At 46.9% G+C, this 26,034-nt stretch overlaps 2 protein-coding genes across 3 annotated transcripts in view; one reads left to right on the forward strand and one right to left on the reverse strand.

The window, feature by feature from the left end:
• The window catches only part of LOC137335675 (zinc finger protein 436-like), a 105,903-nt gene that overhangs the window by 23,431 nt on the left and 56,438 nt on the right, over positions 1-26,034 (forward strand). The gene's annotated exons all lie outside the window — the stretch shown is intronic.
• Positions 906-24,542, reverse strand: LOC137335674 (zinc finger protein 84-like). Its single transcript, XM_068000960.1, has 3 exons — positions 24,481-24,542; positions 19,713-22,056; positions 906-1,882 (listed from the first exon to the last, which is right to left on the reverse strand). The coding sequence occupies exon 2, from the start codon at positions 21,546-21,548 to the stop codon at positions 20,094-20,096; it is 1,455 nt and encodes a 484-aa protein (XP_067857061.1). The 5' UTR covers positions 21,549-22,056; positions 24,481-24,542; the 3' UTR covers positions 906-1,882; positions 19,713-20,093.

The raw sequence follows: 26,034 nt of genomic DNA on the forward strand, positions 1-26,034 counted from the left end.
TACTTCTCACATGCCAAGTGAGCGCTCTACCAGTTGAGTTAATCCCCGTTTGCTGTTTGTAAATCGCCCTTCACAGTTCCCGCCTCACACTCGCCTCCAAGCTGCTCCACGACCAGCAGAGAAATCTTGCCTTGGGTTGGCCCGCTCCCTGAATATATTAAATACTTTGCTCCAATCGGCGGTATCGAGCAGCAGCAAATGAGCAACAGCGGAACGGGAAGCCACAGTAATCATGAATGATATTGAGATGAGTCCGAGCCTGTGGTAGACAGACGAGGTCACCGGAAAGGAACAGCCGCCCGAGCTTGAGGGAGCAGTGTGAGCCCTGACTGATCAAAGTCTTTTTTGCCTGAAATTGAGGGCGCTCTGAAGTGTTGCTGCTCAAAGGCACTCCCTGCTGGTGAGCAGAGGCAAATGCTCGAGTAACAAAGTAGTGCTCGGGCAGAGACAGAAACCTTTAAAGTTTGAGAAAGGAAAAGTGGTGTCCTGTGCCTTCATGGCAACATGTTAATCTGTAAATTGCTTGCAAAGTTAAGAGAGCGGCCTCGAGGTAATTGCTGCTTATTCCAAAAGCACACTCACTCCTTCGAGCCAGCGACCTAAAGATGACTTAAATTTATTTTTCACTACAGTCTTTCACTCTACCAGCTGAGCTATCGAAGGGAAGCAACAAAAGTCCTTTTCTTTGGTGATTGGTCACCGTGCGCCTGTTGACACACCCGGACTCATGCAGTCCCGTGCACATGACTGAGGCTGACTCGGTACCTGCTCACACCGCAGCGCTGTGGGAGTGTGAGCTGCTGTTTACTCTCTACAACCTGGATGAGTGTTACAATGGATAACGTATCTAACCACGGATTGGAAGTTTTCTAGTTTCGACTCCTACCTGACGAGGGATTTTGCAATTTTTTTCAAATTCAAAATATACTTTATTTCATAACATTTAAGAATACACAGAGTTCAAAGTAAATATCACAATTCCAAAGCAAGACCATTCAAAACAATACAATACAGGTCGTACATAATACGATCCCAATATTACAATTTAGACACAATACCTTTCTTATAATATATGGTGAACAATGCAAAGATGGGATTGCCTTATCCGGTGGCCTTTCCCATGGAGCCTTTGCATAGGCTGCGCCTCACTTTAATGCATCCCACAGCACGTACTCCTGGACCTTGGAGCGTGCCAATCGGCAACACTCGTTCGTGCACAGCTCCTTCAGCTGGAAAACCAGCAGGTTTCCGGCGGACCAAAGGGTCTCCTTCACCGAGTTGATTGTCTTCCAGCAGCAGTTGATATCGGTCTCGGTGTGCGTCCTTGGGAACAGTCTGTAGAGCACAGCGTCCTGTGTTGCAGCCTCGAGGGCAGCTCGCGGGGAGCTGAGATTCCGTGCATGATGGAAAGACCACACAGAGACGGCCCCCCTCGCCACCATCCAGGCTTACATCCTTTTGACTGTTGGTCAGTTCTGCCGATGAGACGTTCAGCCAAATGGTTTTGACCGTCCGGTCGGGGAACTATCAGATCGGATCCTGCCTCTCCTTTCCCTGTAGGACTCCCAGAATGCTCAGTGTTGACCAAGGTCTCATGGTCGAAGGGGTTCCTCTTCAGGAACTTCTCCACCTGGGACAGGTGGACGGGACATCCTGTATCTGCTGAACCAGCGTGGCCAGACCCAGTCTTTTCAGAATGGTGGACAGGTAGAAACTCAGCACGTAGTGACACTTGGTGTTTGCGTATTGAGGCTCTACACACATCCTGAGGCAGCCACACACAAAGGTGGCCATCGGGATCAGTGCGGCATTGGGTCGCACTTCCCCACTTGTCTGGTGGCTTATACATGGTGTCCCTGCGGGCGCATTCTTCCTTGGAGCTCTAGACAAAATGGAAGATAACTCAGGTGACTGTGATGGTGGAGCGGCGGGGAATGGGTTAGACCTGAGCCACATAGAGCAACACCGTGAGTGCCTCATCACCAGGTCCCTGCCGGTTGTGGAGAGGGAGCGCCTCCTCCCCCACATACCAAGCTTCTGTTTGGCCTTGGCGACCCGGTCCTCACAGTTCTTCCCTCTCCACCTTCCGCTTGTAAATGAGGGTGGTGATGCCTTTCCTCATGTAATCTAATATGCTGCTTGCTAGAAGCTTACCCCCGTACGCTTCCAGTAGGTCTGGGCCCATCCAGTCCCACAGAACCGAGTATAACTCAACCAGTAAGCTACCACTTCCGGGATTTCTACGCTTCTCGAAGGAGCGGGCAGCCTTTGTCAGCTCGTCCAAAGTCAGCAGCCAATCCAAGCTCTCCCACTCGCTGTCCTCTAAGACTTCCGTGATAGAGGACAGGAAGGACTGGGAGGCCGTTCCATCTGTGGGCTTTGCGTCATAGAGTCCGGCATAAAAGGACTTGCTGATCCTCAGTATGTCGGCCTGTGAAGACATCACAGAGCCGTCTTCCTCCTTCAGGCTGCTGTGCTCGATGTAACTCGATGCATTCTAGCGCATCAAGTCATTGTAACCCTAATGAAGCCCAAGAGTTTGCCAAACACTCGTTCATCAAGGTGAAGCCCCTTTAACTGGACGGGTCACACCGTGAGGTCACAGAGCTCGCCTCATCCTCACACTGCGCATCACAGTGAGATCAGACATCACAATAGGTTTGTAAACTGGGTCAATTTGAGGCAGGAGGCTGCACAACCAGTTTAAGTGAAGGAAAGGGAGCTGCACTGACTGGGTCTAACGGGCTGATCTATTCAGGAGTGAATGTGATCGGGTGGAAGATCTGAACAGGTTTACTTTGTGAAGGGAGCGTGAACAATGGAATATCACAAGCCAGCTGACACTCGGAAGCCTGTTACTGCAGATGGTTTGTTTACACCTGTAGTTCCAGTTTGCATCATTCCCTGCGGAAGTCAGAGTGAGTAACAGTAAAATCCGCTGTAGAGACCGTGCAGATATAAAGGCTCAAATCCTGGAAACTGAAACCAGTCTGTATAAAATGTGAAGGTTTTCCTGGTCAGTACACGTTGGTTGTTCTGATCAGCTTGTCCTGGACCCCGGGATAGTCTGTGGGACAGCTCAGCTTGAACGGACAATTTAAACAGTGGAGGGAGTCAGCCCGAACCGAGCATTTAAACAGTGGAGGGAGTCAGCCCGAACCGAGCATTTAAACAGTGGAGGGAGTCAGCCCGAACCGAGCATTTAAACAGTGGAGGGAGTCAGCCCGAACCGACCATTTAAACAGTGGAGGGAGTCAGCCCGAACCGACCATTTAAACAGTGGAGGGAGTCAGCCCGAACCGACCATTTAAACGGAGGGAGTCAGCCCGAACCGACCATTTAAACAGAGGGAGTCAGCCCGGACCGACCATTTAAACAGTGGAGGGAGTCAGCCCGAACCGACCATTTAAACAGAGGGAGTCAGTCCAAACCTACCATTTAAACAGAGGGAGTCAGCCCGAACCGACCATTTAAACAGAGGGAGTCAGCCCAAACCGAGCATTTAAACAGTTGAGAGCCTCCCAATTTAAACCATTGATTGGTGTTGAGCATTGTCCCACTCAGAGTGCAATGGAATGAATGGGATTAAATAAGGGGAAGGGCTGAGAGGGAGAGAGAGAACATCTGAATAATCAGATACTCAAAATGTCCACCAGCACTGAGAGCTCAGGATTAAGACTAGGTGAACAAAAGGGGGAGATGAAGAAATTCTTCACACAAAGGGTTATTAGAACAAATGGTTATCGAGACAGAAACTGTAAAATAATTTAAATAGGAATTGGATATTTAAAAAGGAAGAATGAAAAAGGACACCGGGAAAGGCAAGGATCAGATGGCCTCAGTTGAAGAGCTTGCACTGGGCACAGGTGAACAATCCAAAGTGTCCCCTTCTGTGCTGTAATTGCGCAGCAGTAGATGGGGAATGAGCTGGAATGGTCAGTGGGCTACAGTCCTCATTTGATCTAGTGGGCAAATCGAGCAGATTCTATTGTGTGAATATTTGACCAGATCTGGTAACACTGAGGGCACAGAAGGGTCGAGGGCTTTATTTATTGTCGCTGCGAGATCTCCTGTCACTTTACCCACAGGTAGGCCGAGGCCTTGAGTGCGGTTACCGATATTTACTGGGCCCCCAAGTGGACACTTAGGGCTGGATGTTACACCTCGGCAGAAATCCCACTAAAACTGCATTGACCTGCCCCACCGCTCCTGACACTGGTCCAAGTGGTAACTTTAAAAAGGGAATTGGATGTGTACTTGTAAAGGAGACATTACCAGGGCGATGGTGAAAGAGCAGGGGTGTGAGATGAATTGGCTAGTTCTTTTAAAGAGCCGACAAGGTACGATCGGCCGCCTTCTGTGCTGTAAGATTCTATGATTCTCGGTAGGATTTCCCTGCTTTGCTAATTTAAATATGTGAGGTGGCGAGAGTATTGGAGAAATGAAGGCTTGAGATGGTCGAAGATCAGATCAGGGTCTCAGCAGCAGTGGGACCAGGTCTGTACTTTGTAACTGGTGGAGGAAAACAGCAGTGGGAACAAAAATCACAATTCCACAGCTATCCAATCCCAGCCTGGCCACACGGCAGCTTCAAACAATTTTCCTGAGCTACAAAACTCAAAATTAATTTTCTGCATTGGAAAACTTATTCCAAGTGTTGTGAATAGAACTCACCGAGCCAACAGAGCATGGGAGAGAATAGAAGTCTTGGAGAGGGAGAGAAGATATTGACAGATCCACATAACCACTATGCTACCGGGTACGGTAGCATAGTGGTTATGTTACTGGGCTCGTAATCCAGAGGCCTGGACTAAAATCCAGAGTCATAAGTTCAAATCCCGCCACGGCAGCTGGTGAATTTAAATTCAATTAATTAATTAAATTCAATTAATTAAATAAAAATCTGGAATTAAAATACTAGTATCAGTAATGATGGCCATGAAACTACCGGATTGTCGTAAAAACCCATCTGGTTCACTAATGTCCTTTAGGGAAGGAAGCCTGCCGCCCTTACCCGGTCTGGCCTATATGTGACTCCAGACCCACAGCAATGTGGTTGATTCTTAATTGCCCTCATGAAATGGCCCAGCAAGCCACTCAGTTGTAAAATCTCGCTACGAAAAGTCAGAAAAAGAATAAAACCGGACGGACCACCCGGCATCGGACCACTAGGCACCGGACACGACAACGGCAAAACACCAAGCCCAGTCGACCCTGCAAGGTCCTCCTCACCAACATCTGGGGACTTGTGCCAAAATTGGGAGAGCTGTCCCACAGACTAGTCAAGCAACAGCCTGACATAGCCATACTCACAGAATCATATCTTTCAGCCAACGTCCCAGACTCTTCCATCACCATCCCTGGGTATGTCCTGTCCCACCGGCAGGACAGACCCACCAGAGGTGGCGGTACAGTGATATACAGTCAGGAGGGAGTGGCCCTGGGAGTCCTCAACATTGACTCTGGACCCCATGAAATCTCATGGCATCAGGTCAAACATGGGCAAGGAAACCTCCTGCTGATTACCACCTACCGTCCTCCCTCAGCTGATGAATCAGTCCTCCTCCATGTTGAACACCACTTGGAGGAAGCACTGAGGGCAGCAAGGGCACAAAATGTACGCTGGGTGGGGGACTTCAATGTCCATCACCAAGAGTGGCTCGGTAGCACCACTACTGACCGAGCTGGCCGAGTCCTGAAGGACATAGCTGCTAGACTGGGCCTGCGGCAGGTGGTGAGCGAACCAACACGAGGGAAAAACCTACTTGACCTCGTCCTCACCAATCTACCTGTCGCAAATGCATCTGTCCATGACAGTATTGGTAGGAGTGACCACCGCATAGTCCTCGTGGAGATGAAATCCCGTCTTCGCACTGAGGACACCATCCAACGTGTTGGGTGGCACTACCACCGTGCTAAATGGGATAGATTCAGAACAGATCTAGCAGCTCGTAACTGGGCATCCATGAGGCGCTGTGGGCCATCAGCAGCAGCAGAATTGTATTCCAGCACAATCTGTAACCTCATGGCCCGGCATATTCCTCACTCTACCATTACCAACAAGCCAGGGGATCAACCCTGGTTCAATGAGGAGTGTAGAAGAGCATGCCAGGAGCAGCACCAGGCGTACCTAAAAATGAGGTGCCAACCTGGTGAAGCTACAACTCAGGACTACACGCATGCTAAACAGCGGAAGCAACATGCTATAGACAGAGCTAAGCGATTCCACAACCAACGGATCAGATCAAAGCTCTGCAGTCCTGCCACATCCAGTCGTGAATGGTGGTGGACAATTAAACAACTAACGGGAGGAGGAGGCTCTGCAAACATCCCCATTCTCAATGATGGCGGAGTCCAGCACGTGAGTGCAAAAGACAAGGCTGAAGCGTTTGCAACCATCTTCAGCCAGAAGTGCCGAGTGGATAATCCATCTCAGCCTCCTCCCGATATCCCCACCATCACGGAAGCCAGTCTTCGGCCAATTCGATTCACTCCACGTGATATCAAGAAACGGCTGAGTGCACTGGATACAGCAAAGGCTATGGGACCTGACAACATCCCAGCTGTAGTGCTGAAGACTTGTGCTCCAGAACTAGCTGCGCCTCCAGCCAAACTGTTCCAGTACAGCTACAACATTGGCATCCACCCGACAATGTGGAAAATTGCCCAGGTATGTCCTGTCCACAAAAAGCAGGACAAATCCAATCCGGCCAATTACCGCCCCATCAGTCTACTCTCAATCATCAGCAAAGTGATGGAAGGTGTCGTCGACAGTGCTATCAAGCGGCACTTACTCACCAATAACCTGCTCACCGATGCTCAGTTTGGGTTCCGCCAGGACCACTCGGCTCCAGACCTCATTACAGCCTTGGTCCAAACATGGACAAAAGAGCTGAATTCCAGAGGTGAGGTGAGAGTGACTGCCCTTGACATCAAGGCAGCATTTGACCGAGTGTGGCACCAAGGAGCCCTAGTAAAATTGAAGTCCATGGGAATCAGGGGGAAAACTCTCCAGTGGCTGGAGTCATACCTAGCACAAAGGAAGATGGTCGTGGTTGTTGGAGGCCAATCATCTCAGCCCCAGGGCATTGCTGCAGGAGTTCCTCAGGGCAGTGTCCTAGGCCCAACCATCTTCAGCTGCTTCATCAATGACCTTCCCTCCATCATAAGGTCAGAAATGGGGATGTTCGCTGATGACTGCACAGTGTTCAGTTCCATTCGCAACCCCTCAGATAATGAAGCAGTCCGAGCCTGCATGCAGCAAGACCTGGACAACATCCAGGCTTGGGCTGATAAGTGGCAAGTAACATTCGCGCCAGATAAGTGCCAGGCAATGACCATCTCCAACAAGAGAGAGTCTAACCACCTCCCCTTGACATTCAACGGCATTACCATCGCCGAATCCCCCACCATCAACATCCTGGGGGTCACCATTGACCAGAAACTTAACTGGACCAGCCATATAAATACTGTGGCTACGAGAGAAGGTCAGAGGCTGGGTATTCTGCGGCGAGTGACTCACCTCCTGACTCCCCAAAGCCTTTCCACCATCTACAAGGCACAAGTCAAGAGTGTGATGGAATACTCTCCACTTGCCTGGATGAGTGCAGCTCCAACAACACTCAAGAAGCTCGACACCATCCAAGATAAAGCAGCCCGCTTGATTGGCACCCCATCCACCACCCTAAACATCCACTCCCTTCACCACCGGCGCACTGTGGCTGCAGTGTGTACCATCCACAGGATGCACTGCAGCAACTCGCCAAGGCTTCTTCGACAGCACCTCCCAAACCCGCGACCTCTACCACCTAGAAGGACAAGGGCAGCAGGCGCATGGGAACAACACCACCTGCACGTTCCCCTCCAAGTCACACACCATCCCGACTTGGAAATATATCGCCGTTCCTTCATTGTCGCTGGGTCAAAATCCTGGAACTCCCTTCCTAACAGCACTGTGGGAGAACCGTCACCACACGGACTGCAGCGGTTCAAGAAGGCGGCTCACCACCACCTTCTCGAGGGCAATTAGGGATGGGCAATAAATGCCGGCCTTGCCAGCGACGCCCACATCCCGTGAACGAATTAAAAAAAAGAGTTGGAGATACAGAGTAGATACAGAGAAAGAGAAAAGAGAGGCAGACGCAGAGAAGTCAGAGAGGGAGGTTGGAAAACCTTCACAAGATGGAGAGACTCACACAGAGACAGCTATTGCAGCAAATAGGTACGGTACCAATTCCTTCCATTGTTTTGAGCTTCAGGCAATATTTGAAACACAGAAAATACTGTATTCTGGGGTGGAAGATCGTGGCTGCTTTGAACAGAAAATAGAAATATTGCTCCTGAAAGACATCGTTCTGGACATGTGTCTGTTTATTTCTTAATTGAACTCTGTGCATTGACACCCTGTTCATTAAAAACATAAATTGATCTGGAGTTTGGGCTGAGCCTCAGACAATGAGACTGAAAGAGTCAGGGAGAAACTCTTGACCCAGGTGTTAAGAGTTACAGAACCAAGGCGGGTGGATAGAGTTAAGATACAGATCAGCCATGACCTAACTGAATAGCGGAACAGGCTTGAGGGGCTGACTGGCCTTCTCCTGTTCCTACGTTGCTATTAATGAGACAGGAGAAAAGATCCAAAAATTGAACAATTGGTACATCAATTAGCCTCATCTAATTATTGGATTTAGTAGTGAGTATGAACCAGACTTAGTTAATAATCTAACATTAAGGGAACATTTATGTAACAGTGATCATAATATAATAGAATTCAATGTTAGGTTTGAAAAGGAATAACACAGATAGGCGTTTCTGCGGCCGCAAACGTGACTCCAGGATGGTATGTTGCCTCCCTGGTGCTAGGGTCAAGGATGTCGCGGAGCGGCTGCAGGACATTCTGGAGGGGGAGGGTGAACAGCCAGTAGTCGTGGTCCATATTGGTACCAACGACATAGGTAAAAAAAGGGATGAGGTCCTGCAAGGTGAATTTAAGGAGTTAGGAGATAAATTAAAAAGCAGGACTTCAAAGGTAGTGATCTCAGGATTACTACCGGTGCCACGTGCCAGTTAGTATCAGAACAGGAGAATAGATCAGATGAATGGGTGGCTGCAGGGATGGTGTAGGAGGGAGGGTTTTAGATTCCTGGGACATTGGGACCGGTTCTGGGGAAGGTGGGACCTATACAAGCAGGACAGATTACACCCGAGCAGGACCGGGACAAATGTCCTCGTGGGGGTGTTTGCTAGTGCTGTTGGGGAAGGTTTAAACTAGAGTGGCAGGGGGATGGGAACCTGAGCAGGGAGTCAGAAGGGAGTAAAGTTGAGAGCAGCAAGAGAGGGCAAGACCCAGGGGAAATCTACAATACAAATAGTACAAACAGTTGTTCAAGAACAAGTGAAAGGGAAAAGCGTAGAACAGCGGAAAGAAAGTGTACTTTAGGCAATACAGATAAAGTGAAAACTAGAAGGCATAAGGCGATTAACCCAGCATCAAAGCTGAAGGTCAGGCTAGGGTGTGTGGCCCAACTAAGAGTTCTATATACAAATGCACAGAGTATAAGGAATAAATTAAATGAAGTACAGGTTCAAATTCAAATTGGAGGGTATGACATGATAGCTATTACGGAGACATGGCTGCAGGATGGTCAGGATTGGGAACTAAATATACCTGGTTATAAGGTCTACAGGAGAGATAGGGAAAATGGAAGAGGGGGAGGAGTAGCCTTAGTGATTAGAGGTGAAATCACTTCAATGATAAAGGAGGATATAACGAGAGGTAAGCAGCCAACAGAGACCTTATGGGTTGAATTGAGAAATAGAAAAGGATCTAAGACTATAGTGGGAGTTGTATATAGGACCCTGGCAGCAGCTCTGAAGTGCTAGATTGTATAAATGCAGAGATTAGACAAACGTGTAAGAAAGGCATAGTGGTCTTAATGGGAGACTTTAACCTTCACATAGATTGGGAAAAGCAGACTAGCAACTGTCAGAAAGGTAGTGAATTTCTTGAGTGTGTCCGGTATAGTTTTCGACAGCAGTATGTCCGAGAGACAACAAGGGGGCAAGCCATACCAGATTTAGTAATGAGTAATGAACCAGATTTAGTTAACGGCTTATCTGTGCATGAACATCTATCCAATAGCGATCATAACATGATCGAGTTCAATGTAGTGTTTGAAAGGGAAAAAAGTGAATCAGCTGCTAAGATTCTAGACTTGGGTAAGGCCGACCTCAATGGGATGAGACAGAGACTGTCCGCAGTAAACTGGGCAAATCTGTTAATGGGTAAAACGACTGATGATCAGTGGGAAATGTTTAAAGAAACATTTAACATGATACAGAATCAGTTTATACCCCTGAGGGGCAAGAACTATACTTGACAAAAAAAACAGCCATGGACAACTAAAGAAGTAAGGGACAGTATAAGACATAAGGAAAGGGCATACAAAAAGGCAAAAAATGGCACAGATCCTGGCGAATGGGAAAGATACAAAGATCAACAAAGGGTCACAAAACCGATAGTAAGAGCTACAAAAAGAGAGTATGAAAAGAAACTCGCAAGGGATATCAAAACCAATAGGAAGAACTTTTATAGTTATATTAGGAAAAAGAGGGTGGTCAGGAGCAGTGTTGGCCCCTTAAAAACTGAAAGTGAGGATATTGTCATTGACAATGGGGAAATGGCGGACATGTTGAACAATTACTTTGCGTCAGTATTTACAGTAGAAAAAGAGGATAGCATGCCGGAAATCCCAAGAAAACTAATATTGAATCGGGGACAGGGTCTCAATAAAATTAACATAAGTAAAGCAACAGTAATGAAGAAAACAATAGCACTAAAGAGTGACAAATCCCCAGGACCAGATGGTTTCCATCCCAGGGTTTTAAAGGAAGTAGGTGAGCACATTGCAGATGCCCTAACTATAATCTTTCAAAGTTCTCTAGATTCAGGATCTGTCCCTCTAGATTGGAAAATTGCACATGTCACTCCACTTTTTAAGAAAAGAGAGAGAGGGAAACCGGGGAATTATAGACCAGTTAGCCTAACATCTGTTGTGGGGTAAATGCTGGAGTCCATAATTAAGGATAGGGTGACTGAACACCTCGAGAATTTTCAGTTAATCAGACAGAGCCAGCATGGATTTGTGAAAGGTAGGTCGTGCCTGACAAACCTGATTGAATTTTTTGAAGAGGTGACTAAAGTAGTGGACAGGGGAATGTCAATGGATGTTATTTATATGGACTTCCAGAAGGCATTTGATAAGGTCCCACATAAGAGACTGTTAGCTAAGATAGAAGCCCATGGAATCGAGGGAAAAGTACGGATTTGGTTAGGATGTTGGCTGAGCGAAAGGCGACAGAGAGTAGGGATAATGGGTAGGTACTCACATTGGCAGGATGTGACTAGTGGAGTCCCGCAGGGATCTGTCTTGGGGCCTCAATTATTCACAATATTTATTAACGACTTAGATGAAGGCATAGGAAGTCTCGTAACTAAGTTTGCCGATGACACAAAGATTGGTGGCATTGTAAGCAGTGTAGATGAAAACATAAAATTACAAAGCGATATTGATAGATTAGGTGAATGGGCAAAACTGTGGCAAATGGAATTCAATGCAGACAAATGTGAGGTCATCCACTTTGGATCAAAAAAGGATAGAACAGGGTACTTTCTAAATGGTAAAAAGTTAAAAACAGTGGATGTCCAAAGGGACTTAGGGGTTCAGGTACATAGATCATTGAAGTGTCATGAACAGGTGCAGAAAATAATCAAGAAGGCTAATGGAATGCTGGCCTTTATATCTAGAGGACTAGAGTACAAGGGGGCAGAAGTTATGCTGCAGCTATACAAAACCCTGGTTAGACCGCACCTGGAGTACTGTGAGCAGTTCTGGGCACCGCACCTTCGGAAGGACATATTGGCCTTGGAGGGAGTGCAGCGTAGGTTTACTAGAATGATACCCGGACTTCAAGGGTTAAGTTACGAGGAGAGATTACACAAATTGGGGTTGTATTCTCCAGAGTTTCGAAGGTTAAGGGGTGATCTGATTGAAGTTTATAAGATATTAAGGGGAACAGATAGGATGGATAGAGAGAAACTATTTCCGCTGGTTGGGGATTTTAGGAGTAGGGGGCACAGTCTAAAAATTAGAGCCAGACCTTTCAGGAGCGAGATTAGAAAACATTTCTACACACAAAGGGTGGTAGAAGTTTGGAACTCCCTTCCGCAAACGGCAATTGATACTAGCTCAATTGCTAAATTTAAATGTGAGATAGATAGCTTTTTGGCAACCAAAGGTATTAAGGGATATGGGCCAAAGGCAGGTATATGGAGTTAGATCACGGATCAGCCGTGATCTTATCAAATGGCGGAGCAGGCACGAGGGGCTGAATGGCCTACTCCTGTTCCTATGTTCCATGCACAGTTACTAAGATTCTAGATTTTGGTTTGGCTCACTTTAACAGGATGAGACAGAGACTGCCGACAGCAAACTGGGCAAAACTGTTATCGGATAAATTACAGATGAACATTGGAAGGTGTTCAAAAAAGAACTTAGCTTAATACAGGACCAGTGTATACCCCTAAGGGGCAAGAGCTCGACTTACCATATAAAACAGCCACAGTCGACAAAAGAGGTGAGAGATAACATAGAAATGAAGGAAAGAGCATTCAAACATGCAAAGAATCGGGGACTGGGAGAGATATAAAGAACAGCAAAGGAAGACAAGAAAGATAGTAAGAGCTGCAAAAAGGGAATATGAAATGAAACTTATAACGGATATCAAGATTAATACAAAGTTTCTACAATTATATTAGGAGAAAAGGGGAGTCAAGGGTAATCTGGGCCCATTAAATACAGATACGTGTAATATTACAAATGAAAATAAGGAAATGGCAGACTTGTTGAATAATTACTTTGAGTCAGTCTTCACAGTAGAGGAAGAGGTTAATATACCCGACACTTCAGGGAAACTAATAATGAACCAAGGACTGGAACTCACTAAAGTTAAAGTAAGCAAGAAAACAGTATTAGCGAAAATAATGACATTAAAGACTGACAAATAGGATATAGAGGCACTGGAGAAGGTGCAACAAAGATTCACAAGGATGATACCAGAACTAAGAGGATAAACTTATCAGGAAAGGCTGAAAAGGCTGTTGCTCTTTTCTGACAGAGGTCTTTAGATCATGAAAGTGTTTGATACGGTAGATGTAGAGAAAATGTTTCCACTTGTGGGCGAGTCCAAAACTAGGTCATAAATATAAGATAGTCGCTAATAAATCCTGTAGGGAATTCAGGGGATACTTCTTTACCCAAAGAGTGGTATGAATGTGGAACGTTCTAACACAAGGAGCAGTTGAGGTGAATAGCACAGATGCATTTAAGAGGAAACTAGACAAGCACATGAGGTAGAAAGGAATAGATTGATATGCTGATAGACTTAGATGAAGAGGGGTGGGAGGAGGCTCGTGTGGAGCATAAACACTGGCATAGACCAGTTGGGCAGAATGGTCGTTTCTGTGCTGTAGACTCAATGTAACTATGTAAATCCCCAGGACCTGATGGTTTCCACCCCAGGGTTTTAAAGGAAGTAGGTGAGGAAATTGCAGATGCTTTAGCCATAGTCTTCCAAAGTTCTCTCAATTCAGGAATTGACCCTTTAGATTGGAAAATTGCAAATGTAACCCCATTATTTAAGAAAGGTGAGAGAAAGAAACCATGAAATTATAGACCTGTTAGTCTAACATCTGTTGTGGGGAAGTTATTGGAATCTATAATGAAGGACAGTGTGACTGAGCACTGAGAGAAATTTGAGCTGATTGGAGAGAGCAAACATGGATTTGTAAAGAGTAGGTCATGCCTAACAAACCCAATAGAATTTTTTGAGCAAGTAACTAGACAGGGGAATGTCTATGGATGTAGTTTATATGGATTTCCAGAAGGCATTCAATAAGGTTCCACTTAAGAGAATATTAGCTAATATAAAGCTTGTGGAATTGAAGGCAAATGATTGACCTGGTTCGGGGATTGGTTAAACAGTAGAAAGCAGAGAGTAGGGATAATGGGTATATACTCGAATTGGAAGGAAGTGACAAGTGGTGTCCCACAAGGATCTGTGCTGGGGCCTCAACTATTCGCTATATTTATCCATGCCTTAGATAACACAATAGAGAGCCATATATCCAAGTTTGCTGATGGCACAAGATTGATGGCATAGCAAGTAGTGCAGACGGGAGCATAAAATTACAAAGAGACATTGATAGATTAAGTGAGCATGCAAAACTGTGGAAAATGGATTTCAATGCAGATTAGTGTGAGGTCATCGAATTTGGACCAAAAAAGGTGTGATCCAAGTATTTTTAAATGGTGAAAAGCTAGGAACAGTGGAGGTCCAAAGAGATTTAGGGCTCCGTGTACATAGATCACTAAAATGTAGTAATCAGGTACAAAAAAATAATCAAAAAGACTGATGGAATGTTATCCTTTATAACTTGAGGGTTAGAATATAAAGGGGAGGAAGTTTTGCTGCAGCCACACAAAGCGCTGGTTATACCACATCTGGAGTACTGTGTACAGTCCTAGGCACCGCGTCTTAGAAACAACAACAACTCGCATTTATATATTGCCTTTAACGTAGTAAAACGTCACAAGGCGCTTCACAGGAACGATTATCAAACAAAAATTGACACCGATCCACATATGGATATATTAGGACAGGTGACCAAAAGCTTGTTCAAAGAGGTAGGTTTTAAGGAGTGTCTTAAAGGAGGAGAGAGAGCTGGTGAGGCCGAGTGGTTTAGGGAGGGATTTCCCGAGCTTAGACCTTAGGGTTGAGGCAGCTGAAGGCACGAGATAGGGAGGGGCGAGGCCATGGAGGAATTTGAACACGAGGATGTGAATTTTAAAATCGAGGCGTTCCCGGACCCGGAGACAATGTAGGTCAGCGAGCACAGTGGGGATAGGTGAACAGGGCTTGGTGTGAGTTAGGAAATAGGCAGCAGAGTTTTGGATGAGCTCAAGTTTATGGAGGGTGGAAGATGAGAGGCCAGCCAGGAGAGCATTGGACTAGTCAAGTCTAGAAGTAACAGATGTAAGGAATCTTACAACACCAGGTTATAGTCCAACAGTTTTATTTGAAAATCACAAGCTTTCGGAGGCTTTCTCCTTCGTCAGGTGAGCGAGTGTGGGATTCCATGGAAGGTTACTGCATATATAGTCAGAGAACAATACCTGGTGATTACAGAAAATCTTTCCAACTGCCCGTTGTCAAGGCAATCAAAGTGTTCAGACAGAGTGATGTTACCTACAGGACCACCGAATACACAAACGGCCAGAACAAAAGACAGAGAGAGAGAAACATCCGAAAGGAAGAGAAAGAGAGAGAATGACCCGTTGTATTAAAAACAGATAACTTTTTTTCGCTGGTGGGGTTACGTGTTGCGTGACATGAACCCAAGGTCCCGGTTGAGGCCGTCCTCATGGGTGCGGAACTTGGCTATCAATTTCTGCTCAACGATTTTGCGTTGTCGTGTATCTCAAAGGCCGCCTTGAAGAACGCTTACCCAAAGATCGGTGGCTGAATGTCCTTGACTGCTGAAGTGTTCCCTCAACCGGCCTCAACCAGGACCTTGGGTTCATGTCACGCTACACGTAACCCCACCAGCGAAGAAAAGTTATCTGTTTTTAATACAACGGGTCATTCTCTCTCTTTCTCTTCCTTTCAGATGTTTCTCTCTCTCTCTCTCTCTGTCTTTTGTTCTGGCCGTTTGTATATTCAGTGGTCCTGGATGGAATGTCTCTCTGTCTGAACACTTTGATTGCCTTGACAACAGGCAGTTGGAAAGATTATCTGCAATCACCAAGCATTGTTCTCTGACTATAAATGTGGTAACCTTCAAGGAATCCCACACTTCACCTGACGAAGGAGAAAGCCTCCGAAAGCTTGTGATTTTCAAATAAAACTGTTAGACTATAACCTGGTGTTGTAAGATTCCTTACATTTGTCAACCCCAGGCCATCACCGGCATCTCCACATCATAGAGGTAACAGGGCACGGATGAGTGTTTTGGCAGCAGATGAGCTGAGGCAGGGGCAGGGACGGGCGATATTACAGAGGTGAAAGTAGGTGGTCTTGGTGATTGAGACGAGATGTTCGCTATATTGGACTTGGAAGGAGTGCAGTGCAGATTCACCAGAATATTACCAGGGTTCCAAGGGTTAGTTTATGAGGAGAGATGACATAAACTAGGCTTTTATTCCCTGGAATATAGACGGTTAAGGGGTGATTTCATTGAGGTATTTAGAATTTGAAAGGAACTAATAGATTAAAACAGAGTAAAACTTTTTCCGCTGACAGGGGAGTCTAGGACTAGGGGACATAACCTTAAGATCAGAGCCAACTATTCAGGAGAGAAGTTAGGAAACTTCTTCACAAAAAGGGTAGTAAAAGTATGGAACTCTGTCCTACAAAAAGCAATAGGTGCTAGCTCAATTAATCATTTTAAATCTGAGATCGATACATTTTTTCCAACCAAGAGTATTAAAGGATTTTGTGCTGAAATTTCTGGAGTAAGACACCTGATTCTTATTCTAGATTATTTCAGTGGATAATGAGTCCTGTGACAGGGGCAGCGATGACGTGGACTTCTTGCCCTGTGTGTTTTGAGACATCACTGTTGCCGATTTTCACCTCCTTGCACCTTTCCAAAAACTTGTTGCCAGTGTATTAAAGCAATGAACAGCCTCTCAGATAGGACATACAAAAAATGAGGCCTCGGAAGTTTTCCTTATAACGACAGGCATGAAATCGAGATAGAAAACAGTTAGAAAACATTTAGCAATTAAACCAGAATGAGCAGGACCTGAGGTATGAGTTAGTAACGGAAAAGTGGCGACCAGCAATGGTTCAAGCTCAGAGGTGCCAGGTATCGGGAGCAGCAGTAGCAGTAAATAAAATCTAAATGTAAGTAAGTACCAATAGAGTTCATCTTCATCTATTTCTAGTTTAATAACTTTTGCTGAATGTGGCCCAGGCCAAGTGCCAGGGTATCGGATCAGGCCCACCATAGGAAATGAGTTTAACCTCCCTGAGATAGACAATGTGAACCGGATTACCCTCATCCACTAACCCAGCAACTTCTTCAAAAAACTGAAGCAAGTTTGTAAGACTCGACCTCTTTTCCGGAAGCCGTGTTGAGTATATCTAATGGCTCCTTCTCTTTCCCCGTGATCATAAACAGCATCTCTAAGGATCTCTTCAAGCATCTTCCCTCAGATCGATGTCACACTGATGGGCCTGTCTTTCCCTGGCTCTGATGTAACCCCTTTAATGAAAATGGGAACTACGTGAGCTACCTTCCAATCTCAGGGAACAATCCCTGACTCTATTGAGCTGTTGAAGATACAGGTAAGGAGCTCACAGAGCACCCGTCCCATCTCTTTAAACACCCAGGGGTGGATATCATATGGACCTGGAGCACAATCTATTTTGAGAATTGATATTTTATCCAAAAGAGCTGAATTCCAGAGGTGAGGTGAGAGTGACTGCCCTTGACATCAAGGCAGCATTTGACCGAGTGTGGCACCAAGGAGCCCTAGTAAAATTGAAGACAATGGGAATCAGGGGGAAAACTCTCCAGTAGCTGGAGTCGTACCTAGCACAAAGGAAGATGGTAGTGGTTGTTGGAGGCCAGTCATCTCAGCCCCAGGACATTGCTGCAGGAGTTCCTCAGGGCAGTGTCCGAGGCCCAACCATCTTCAGCTGCTTCATCAATTACCTTACCTCCATCATAAGGTCAGAAATGGGGATGTTCACTGATGACTGCACAGTGTTCAGTTCCATTCGCAACCCATCTGATAATGAAGTAGTCCGTGCCCGCATGCTGGAGGACCTGGACAACATCCAGGCTTGGGCTCATAAGTGGCAAGTAACATTCATGCCAGACAAGTGCCAGGAAATGACAACCTCTCCTTGACATTCAATGGCATTACTATCGCCGAATCTATAGCTGTAGCTATATAAAACCCTGGTTAGACTGCACCTGGAGTACTGTGAGCAGTTCTGGGCACCGCACCTTCGGAAGGACATATTGGCCTTGAAGGGAGTGCAGCGTAGGTTTACTAGAATGATACCCGGACTTCAAGGGTTAAGTTACGAGGACAGATTATACAAATTGGGGTTGTATTCTCTAGAGTTTAGAAGGTTAAGGAGTGATCTGATTGAAGTTTATAAGATATTAAGGGGAACAGATAGGGTGGACAGAGAGAAACTATTTCCGCTGGTTGGGGATTCCAGGAGTAGGGGGCACAGTCTAAAAATTAGAGTCAGACCTTTCAAGAGTGAGATTAGAAAACATTTCTACACACAAAGTGTGGCAGAAGTTTGGAACTCTCTTCCGCAAACGGCAATTGATACTAGCTCAATTGTTAAATTTAAATCTGAGATGGATAGCTTTTTGGCAACCAAAGGTATTAAGGGATATGGGCCGAAGGCAGGTATATGGAGTTGGATCACAGATCAGCCATGATCTTATCAAATGGCGGAGCAGGCACGAGGGGCTGAATGGCCTACTCCTGTTCCTATGTCCTATGAATCCCCCACCATCAACATTCTGGGGATCACCATTGGCCAGAAACTTAACTGGACCAGCCACATAAATACTGTAGCTGCAAGAGCAGGTCAGAGGCTGGGTATTCTGTGGCGAGTGACTCACCTCCTGACTCCCCAAAGCTTTGCACCATCTACAAGACACAAGTCAGGAGTGTGATGGAATACTCTCCACTTGCCTGGATGAGTGCAGCTCCAACAACACTCAAGAAGCTTGACACCATCCAGGACAAAGCAGCCCGCTTGATTGGCACACCATCGATCACCTTATTCACTGCCTTCACCACCGGCGCACTGTGGCTTCAGTGTGTACCATCCACAGGATGCACTGCAGCAACTCACCAAGGCTTCTTCGACAGCACCTCCCAAACCCGCGACCTCTACCAACTAGAAGGACAAGGGCAGCAGGCACATGGGAACAACACCACCTGCACGTTCCCCTCCAAGTCACACACCATCCCGACTTATTTTTTATTTGTTCATGGGATGTGGGCATCACTGGTGAGGCCGGCATTTATTGCCCATCCCTAGTTGCCCTTGAGAAGGTGGTGGTGAGCCGCCTTCTTGAACCGCTGCAGTCCGTGTGGTGAAGGTTCTCCCACAGTGCTGTTAGGAAGGGAGTTCCAGGATTTTGACCCAGCGACAATGAAGGAACGGCCGATATATTTCCAAGTCGGGATGATGTGTGACTTGGAGGGGAACGTGCAGGTGGTGTTGTTCCCATGTGCCTGCTGCCCTTGTCCTTCTAGGTGGTAGAGGTCGTGGGTTTGGGAGGTGCTGTCGGAGCAGCCTTGGTGAGTTGTTGCAGTGCATCCTGTGGATGGACTTGGAAATATATCGGCCGTTCCTTCATCGTCGCTGGGTCAAAATCCTGGAACTCCCCACCTGACAGCACTGTGGGAGGACCTTCACCACACGGACTGCAACGGTTCAAGGCGGCGGCTCACCACCACCTTCTCAAGGGCAATTAGGGATGGGCAATAAATGCCGGCCTCGCAGCGACGCCCACATCCCATGATCGAATAAAAAAAAGTTAACGCCCGCCTTAAATGGTAGACTCGGAACTGTCACACAAACAGGTTAAATCTTCATAGAATAATTACCACAGTCATTTTTAGACTGGACGCCGCACGGCAACTTTGCTGTCAGTGAAGAGAGACGAGAAAGACCAAAGTGCCATTTGTCCCTCTCAGTGTGGCCCTGAAGGACTGTGTCCAGGCTGAAGTTCTGTTCCCACCGGACGATCCTCCCCCCAGATTGTCCTTTCTGAGCTCCAGTCAGGTGATGCTGAACACTCAGGTGGGAAAGACCAAAATCCACAACGAGGTGCTTGAAACAAAGCTGATTTATTTAGCAGATATCCAGAATATTAAACACCAGCCCAGTTATAGGGGTTATTAACATCAGCAGGAACAAACCCCAACTGTCAGAATGAACATGGTTGAGTCCTGGATGGGATTAACAGCAGAATCCAACCCCTGCAGTCATACATGAACTCGCTGGTGTCTCAGCGCGTGTGATGACTGAGTGAATCCCTTCCCACACACGGAGCAGGTGAACGGCTTCTCCCCTGTGTGAGTGCCTTGATGTCTCACCAATTCGTTTCTGCTTTTAAAGCTCTTCTCACAGTCAAAACATTTAAAAGGTCTCTCATCAGAGTGAACTCGTTGGTGTGACAGAAGGTGGGATGACCGAGTGAATCTCTTCTTATCCATGGAGCGGGTGAACGGCCTCTCCCCAGTGTGTGTGCGTTGGTGTGTCAGCAGATTCCTTTTGGTTTTAAACCTCTTCTCACAGTCAGGACATTTAAAAGGTCTCTCATCAGTGTGAACTCGCTGGTGTGTCAGCAGGTGTGATGACCGAGTGAATCCCTTCTCACACACAGAGCAGGTGAACGGCCTCTCCCCAGTGTGACTCCGTTGATGTTCCAGCAGTTTGTTTGTGCTTTTAAAGCTCTTCTCACAGTCAGAACATTTAAAAGGTCTCTCCCCAGAGTGAACTCGCTGGTGCTTCATCAGTTCAGATGAAATAGTGAATCCCTTCCCGCACACAGAGCAGGTGAACGGCCTCTCCCCAGGATGAGTACGTTGGTGTGTCAGCAGATTCCTTTTGGTTTTAAAGCTCTTCTCACAGTCAGGACATTTAAAAGGTCTCTCATCAGTGTGAACTCGCTGGTGCGTCAGAAGGTGGGATGAACAAGTGAATCCCTTCCCATACACGGAGCAGGTGAACGGCTTCTCCCCTGTGTGAGTGCGTTGGTGTCTCAGCAGTTTGTTTGTGCTTTTAAAGCTCTTCTCACAGTCAGAACATTTAAAAGGTCTCTCCCCAGAGTGAACTCGCTGGTGCTTCATCAGTTCAGATGAAATAGTGAATCCCTTCCCGCACACAGAGCAGGTGAACGGCCTCTCCCCAGGATGAGTACGTTGGTGTGTCAGCAGATTCCTTTTGGTTTTAAAGCTCTTCTCACAGTCAGGACATTTAAAAGGTCTCTTATCAGAGTGAACTAGCTGATGTGTCATCAGGGTGGATGACCGAGTGAATCCCTTCCCACACACAGAGCAGATGAACGGCCTCTCCCCAGTGAGAGTGCGTTGGTGTTCTAGCAGTTTGTTTGTGCTTTTAAAGCCCTTTCCACAGTGAGAGCATTTAAAAGGTCTCTCATCAGAGTGAACTCGTTGGTGTGTCAGCAGGGTGCATGACCGAATGAATCCCTTCCCACACACAGAGCAGATGAACGGCCTCTCCCCAGTGTGACTGCGTTGGTGTTCCAACAGATTACATTTGCTTTTAAACCTCTTCTCACAGTCAGAACATTTGAAAGGTCTATTATCAGAATGTACTCGCTGGTGTCTCAGCAGGTTGGATGACCAAATGAATCTCTTCTCACACACAGAGCAGGAGAATGGCCTCTCCCCAGTGTGAGTGCGCTGGTGTAGCATGAGGCCGTATGACTGAGCGAATCCCTTCCCACACACGAAGCAGGTGAATGGCCTCTCCCCGGTGTGAATGCGTCGATGAGTTTCCAGCTGTGACGGATAATTGAATCCCTTCCCACAGTCCCCACATTTCCACGGTTTCTCTGTGGTCCGGGTGTCCTTGTGTCTCTCCAGGTTGGACGATCAGTTGAAGCCTCGTCCACACACAGAACACGTGTACGGTTTCTCCCCGCTGTGAATGGTGTGATGTTTTTTCAGGCTGTGTAACTGGTTAAAGCTCTTTCCACAGTCAGTGCACTGGAACACTCTCACTCGGGTGTGTGTGTCTCGGTGATTTCCCACTCACACTGATATTTGAAATCTTCTCCCACAGACAGAACAGACAAACATTTCTCCTTCCACATTCAAAGGCCGATGATATTCAGGTCCTGATGAATCGAGTGACTCTGTCAGATCTTGACATGATCTTTGGTTTGAGTTTCCTGTCTGCAAATCCTCCCCTTCTAATACCCTGGAAAAGGAGTTTACAAAAGTCATCACTAAATACAGGATAGAAATTCAGAACAGACAATTCTAGTTGCTATGGAACATTCTTTCCTCTCTTGTTTCCCCAAAGCTGTAAATCCCCGTCCCACAAACTCTCCCTCCTCCATGTGCTGAAATCCAAACCCATCGCATCATCTTTCAGTGGCCTTAAACCATGAGTGAAAGGGTGAATGTGAGTACAGCAGTGGGCTCGGTGTGGAGAATGAAGTGGGGCAGGTGGAGCATGTTTCAGTGGGGCAGCAGTGATCATAATCTCATTAGGTTTAGAATAGTTACAGAAAAGGAGAAGGAACAAACAAATGTGAAAATACTTAACTGGAGGAGGGCTAATTCCAGTGAGTTAAAAAGGGATCTTGTCCAGGTGGATTGGAATCAAAAATTGGCAGGCAGAACAGTAATTTAATGGGAGGCCTTGAAGGAGGAGTTGGTGCAGGTACAGAGTAGACAGATCCCCACGGGGGAGACAGGAAGGGCATCCAAAGCTAGAGCTCCCTGGATGGCTTAAGAGATAGAGATTAAAATGAAACAGAAAAAGGAGGTTTATGACGAATGTAAGGTTCATAATACAGTCGTGAACCAGGCTGAACAAAGAAAGTACAGAGGAGATCTAAAAAAGGGAATAAGAGGTGCAAAGAGAGAGTATGAGAATAGATTGGTAGTTAACATGAAAGGGAATCCAAAAGTCTTTTCTAAACATACAAACAATAAAAGGGTAGTCAAAGGAAGGGTGGGGTCGATTAGGGCCAAAAAAGGAGATCTTCTTGTGGAGGCAGAGGGCATGGCTGAGGCACGAAATGAGTACTTTACATCCGTCTTCACCAGAGAAGAGGATTCTGCCATTGTAGCAGTAAAGGAGGAGATCGTAGTGATATTGGAGACAATAAAAATAGATAAAGAGGAGGTACTTAGAAGATTGGCGGTGCTCAAAGTAAAAAAGTCTTTCGGTCCAGATGGGATTCCTCCTAGATTACTGAGGGAAGTAAGGGTGTAGATAGAGGAGGCTCTGACCACAATCTTCCAATCCTCCTTGGATATGGGAGTGGTGTCTGAGGACTGGAGGATTGCAAGTGTCACACCCCTGTTCAAAAATGTGGGCGAGGGATAAACCCGGCAATTACAGACCAGTCAGCCTAACGTCGGTGGTGTGAAATTTCTGGAGACCAGAATCCGGGACAAAATTAATTCTCACTTGGAAGAACGTGGGTTAATAAATGAGAGCTAATATAGATTTGTTAAAAGTAAAATCATGTCTGACTAATTTGATTGAGTTCTTCAATGAAATAATGGAGAGGGTTGATGAGGGTAGTGCACTCGATGTTGCTTATATGGACATTTAAAAGGCGTTTGGTAAAGTACCACCGAATGGACCTGTTGGTAAAATTGAAGCCCATGGCAGCATGGATACAAAATTGGCGGAGAGACAGAATGTGGAGATCAGTGGTGAACCATTGTTTTACAGACTGGAAGGAAGTATACAGTGGTGTTCCATCGGGGTTGGTATTAGGACCATGACTCTTTCTGAGATATAGTAATGACCGAGACGTGTAAGTAGTGGGGTGCCGCAAGGATCAGTGCTTGGGCCTCAGCTATTTACAATATATATCAATGACTTAGATGATGGGACCGAGTGTAAAGTATCCAAGTTTGCTGACGATACAAAGTTAGGTGGGAAAGTAAGCTGTGAGGAGGACACAAAGAGTCTGCAAAGAGATATAGACAGGTTAAGTGAGTGGGCAAGAAGGTGGCAGATAGAGTATTATGTGGGGAAATGTGAGGTTATTCACTTTGGTAGGAAGAATAGAAAAACAGAATACTTTTTAAATGGTGACAAACTATGAAATGTTGCTGTTCAGAGAGATTTGGGTGTCCTCGTACAAGAAACACTGAAAGTTACTTGCAGGTACGGCGAGCAATCAGGAAGGCAAATGGAATCTTAGAATTTATTGCGAGGGGGTTGGAGTACCTCCCTGACCGATCACCATTTCTCCTTCATTTACAGACGCTCCCTGACCGATCACCATTTCTCCTTCATTTACAGACGCTCCCTGACCGATCACCATTTCTCCTTCATTTACAGACGCTCCCTGACCGATCACCATTTCTCCTTCATTTACAGACGCTCCCTGACCGATCACCATTTCTCCTTCATTTACAGACGCTCCCTGATTCGATGAGTCACGAGGTTTGACGCTGACTCTGCGCATGCTCGGAGGCCGCGGGCCGTTTGTCGAGTTTCGGGTCTGATCTAAACCGGAGCCCCCGGAGTGTAGAGAGAGAGAGGAGAATGTTCACTGTTTGATATTCGGGCCCGGGGCCGCACTCGGGGTTTGTGAAGCCCCCGCCCCCTCCCCCGGGGTTTATTAACCCGCTCCCCCCGCCCATCTCTCACCTGTTGCGGACACGATCTCGGCCTCACTCACCGCCCGCCTGCGGCGCATGCTCAGCTCACACTGCCCGGGTGATTGACGGGAGCTCCGGACCAATAGGAAGAGCGGAGAGGGACTGGAGGACCGAGCGGGCGGTTGGTCCTCCAACCAATGGGAGTGGGTGAGGGGCGGGACTTGCGGCACTGAGTGGGCGGGGCTGAGCCCGGATCTCCCTCATTGGCTGAAACTCTGCATCATTTTTAAACCTGATGTGGAGATGCCGGTGATGGACTGGGGTGGACAAATGTAAGGAATCGTCCAACACCAGGTTATAGTCCAACAGTTTTATTTGAAAATCACAAGCTTTCGGAGCTTACCTCCTTCGTCAGGTGAGTGAGTGAAGGGTTCTAAAATTGCATAGCATATATTAGGCTGGGAGACGGTCACAGCAATCAAAGGTGTTGCTGGTGTTCAGACAGGTTAGCCACGGAAAACAGTACATCCCAGGATACTGAATACACAATGGGTCAGCTTACACAGACAAAGAAAGAGACCCGAAAGAGAGAGAATGTCCAGTTGTATTAAAAACAGATAACTCTTTTTTTCCTGCTGGTGGGGTAACGTGTAGTGTGACATGAACCCAAGATCCCGGTTGAGGCCGTCCTCATGGGTGCGGAACTTGGCTATCAATTTCTGCTCGACGATTTTGCGTTGTCGTGTGTCTCGAAGGCCGCCTTGGAGAACGCTTACCCAAAGATCGGTGGCTGAATGTCCTTGACTGCTGAAGTGTTCCCCGACTGGGAGGGAACCCTCCTGTCTGGCGATTGTTGCGCGGTGTCCGTTCATCCGTTGTCGCAGCGTCTGCATGGTCTCGCCAATGTACCATGCTCTGGGGCATCCTTTCCTGCAACGTATGAGGTAGACAACGTTGGCCGAGTCACAGGAGTATGAACCATGTACCTGGTGGGTGGTGTCCTCTCGTGTGATGGTGGTATCTGTGTCGATGATCTGGCATGTCTTGCAGAGGTTGCCGTGGCAGGGTTGTGTGGTGTCGTGGCCGCTGTTCTCCTGAAAGCTGGGTAATTTGCTGTGAACGATGGTCTGTTTGAGGTTGGGTGGCTGTTTGAAGGCGAGTAGTGGAGGCGTGGGGATGGCCTTAGCGAGGTGTTCGTCGTCATCGATGACATGTTGAAGGCTGCGGAGAACATGGCGTACTTTCTCCGCTCCGGGGAAGTACTGGACGACGAAGGGTACTCTGTTGGTTGCGTCCCGTGTTTGTCTTCTGAGGAGGTCTATGCGATTCTTCGCTGTGGCCCGTCGGAACTGTCGATCGACGAGTCGAGCGTCATATCCCGTTCTTACGAGGGCGTCTTTCAGCGTCTGTAGGTGTCCATCGCGTTCCTCCTCGTCTGAGCAGATCCTGTGTATTCGCAGGGCCTGTCCATAGGGGATGGCCTCTTTGACGTGGTTGGGGTGGAAGCTGGAAAAGTGGAGCATCATGAGGTTGTCCGTGGGCTTGCGGTAGAGTGAGGTGCTGAGGTGCCCGTCTTTGATGGAGATTCGTGTGTCCAAGAAAG

Source organism: Heptranchias perlo, chromosome 20 (assembly GCF_035084215.1).
Source record: "Heptranchias perlo isolate sHepPer1 chromosome 20, sHepPer1.hap1, whole genome shotgun sequence".
NCBI lineage: Eukaryota > Metazoa > Chordata > Chondrichthyes > Hexanchiformes > Hexanchidae > Heptranchias > Heptranchias perlo.

What these genes read in the sequence shown, in the direction of transcription:
- LOC137335674 (XM_068000960.1), bottom strand. Translation starts at nt 21,548, where the DNA reads ATGCTACACCAGCGCACTCACACTGGGGAGAGGCCATTCTCCTGCTCT.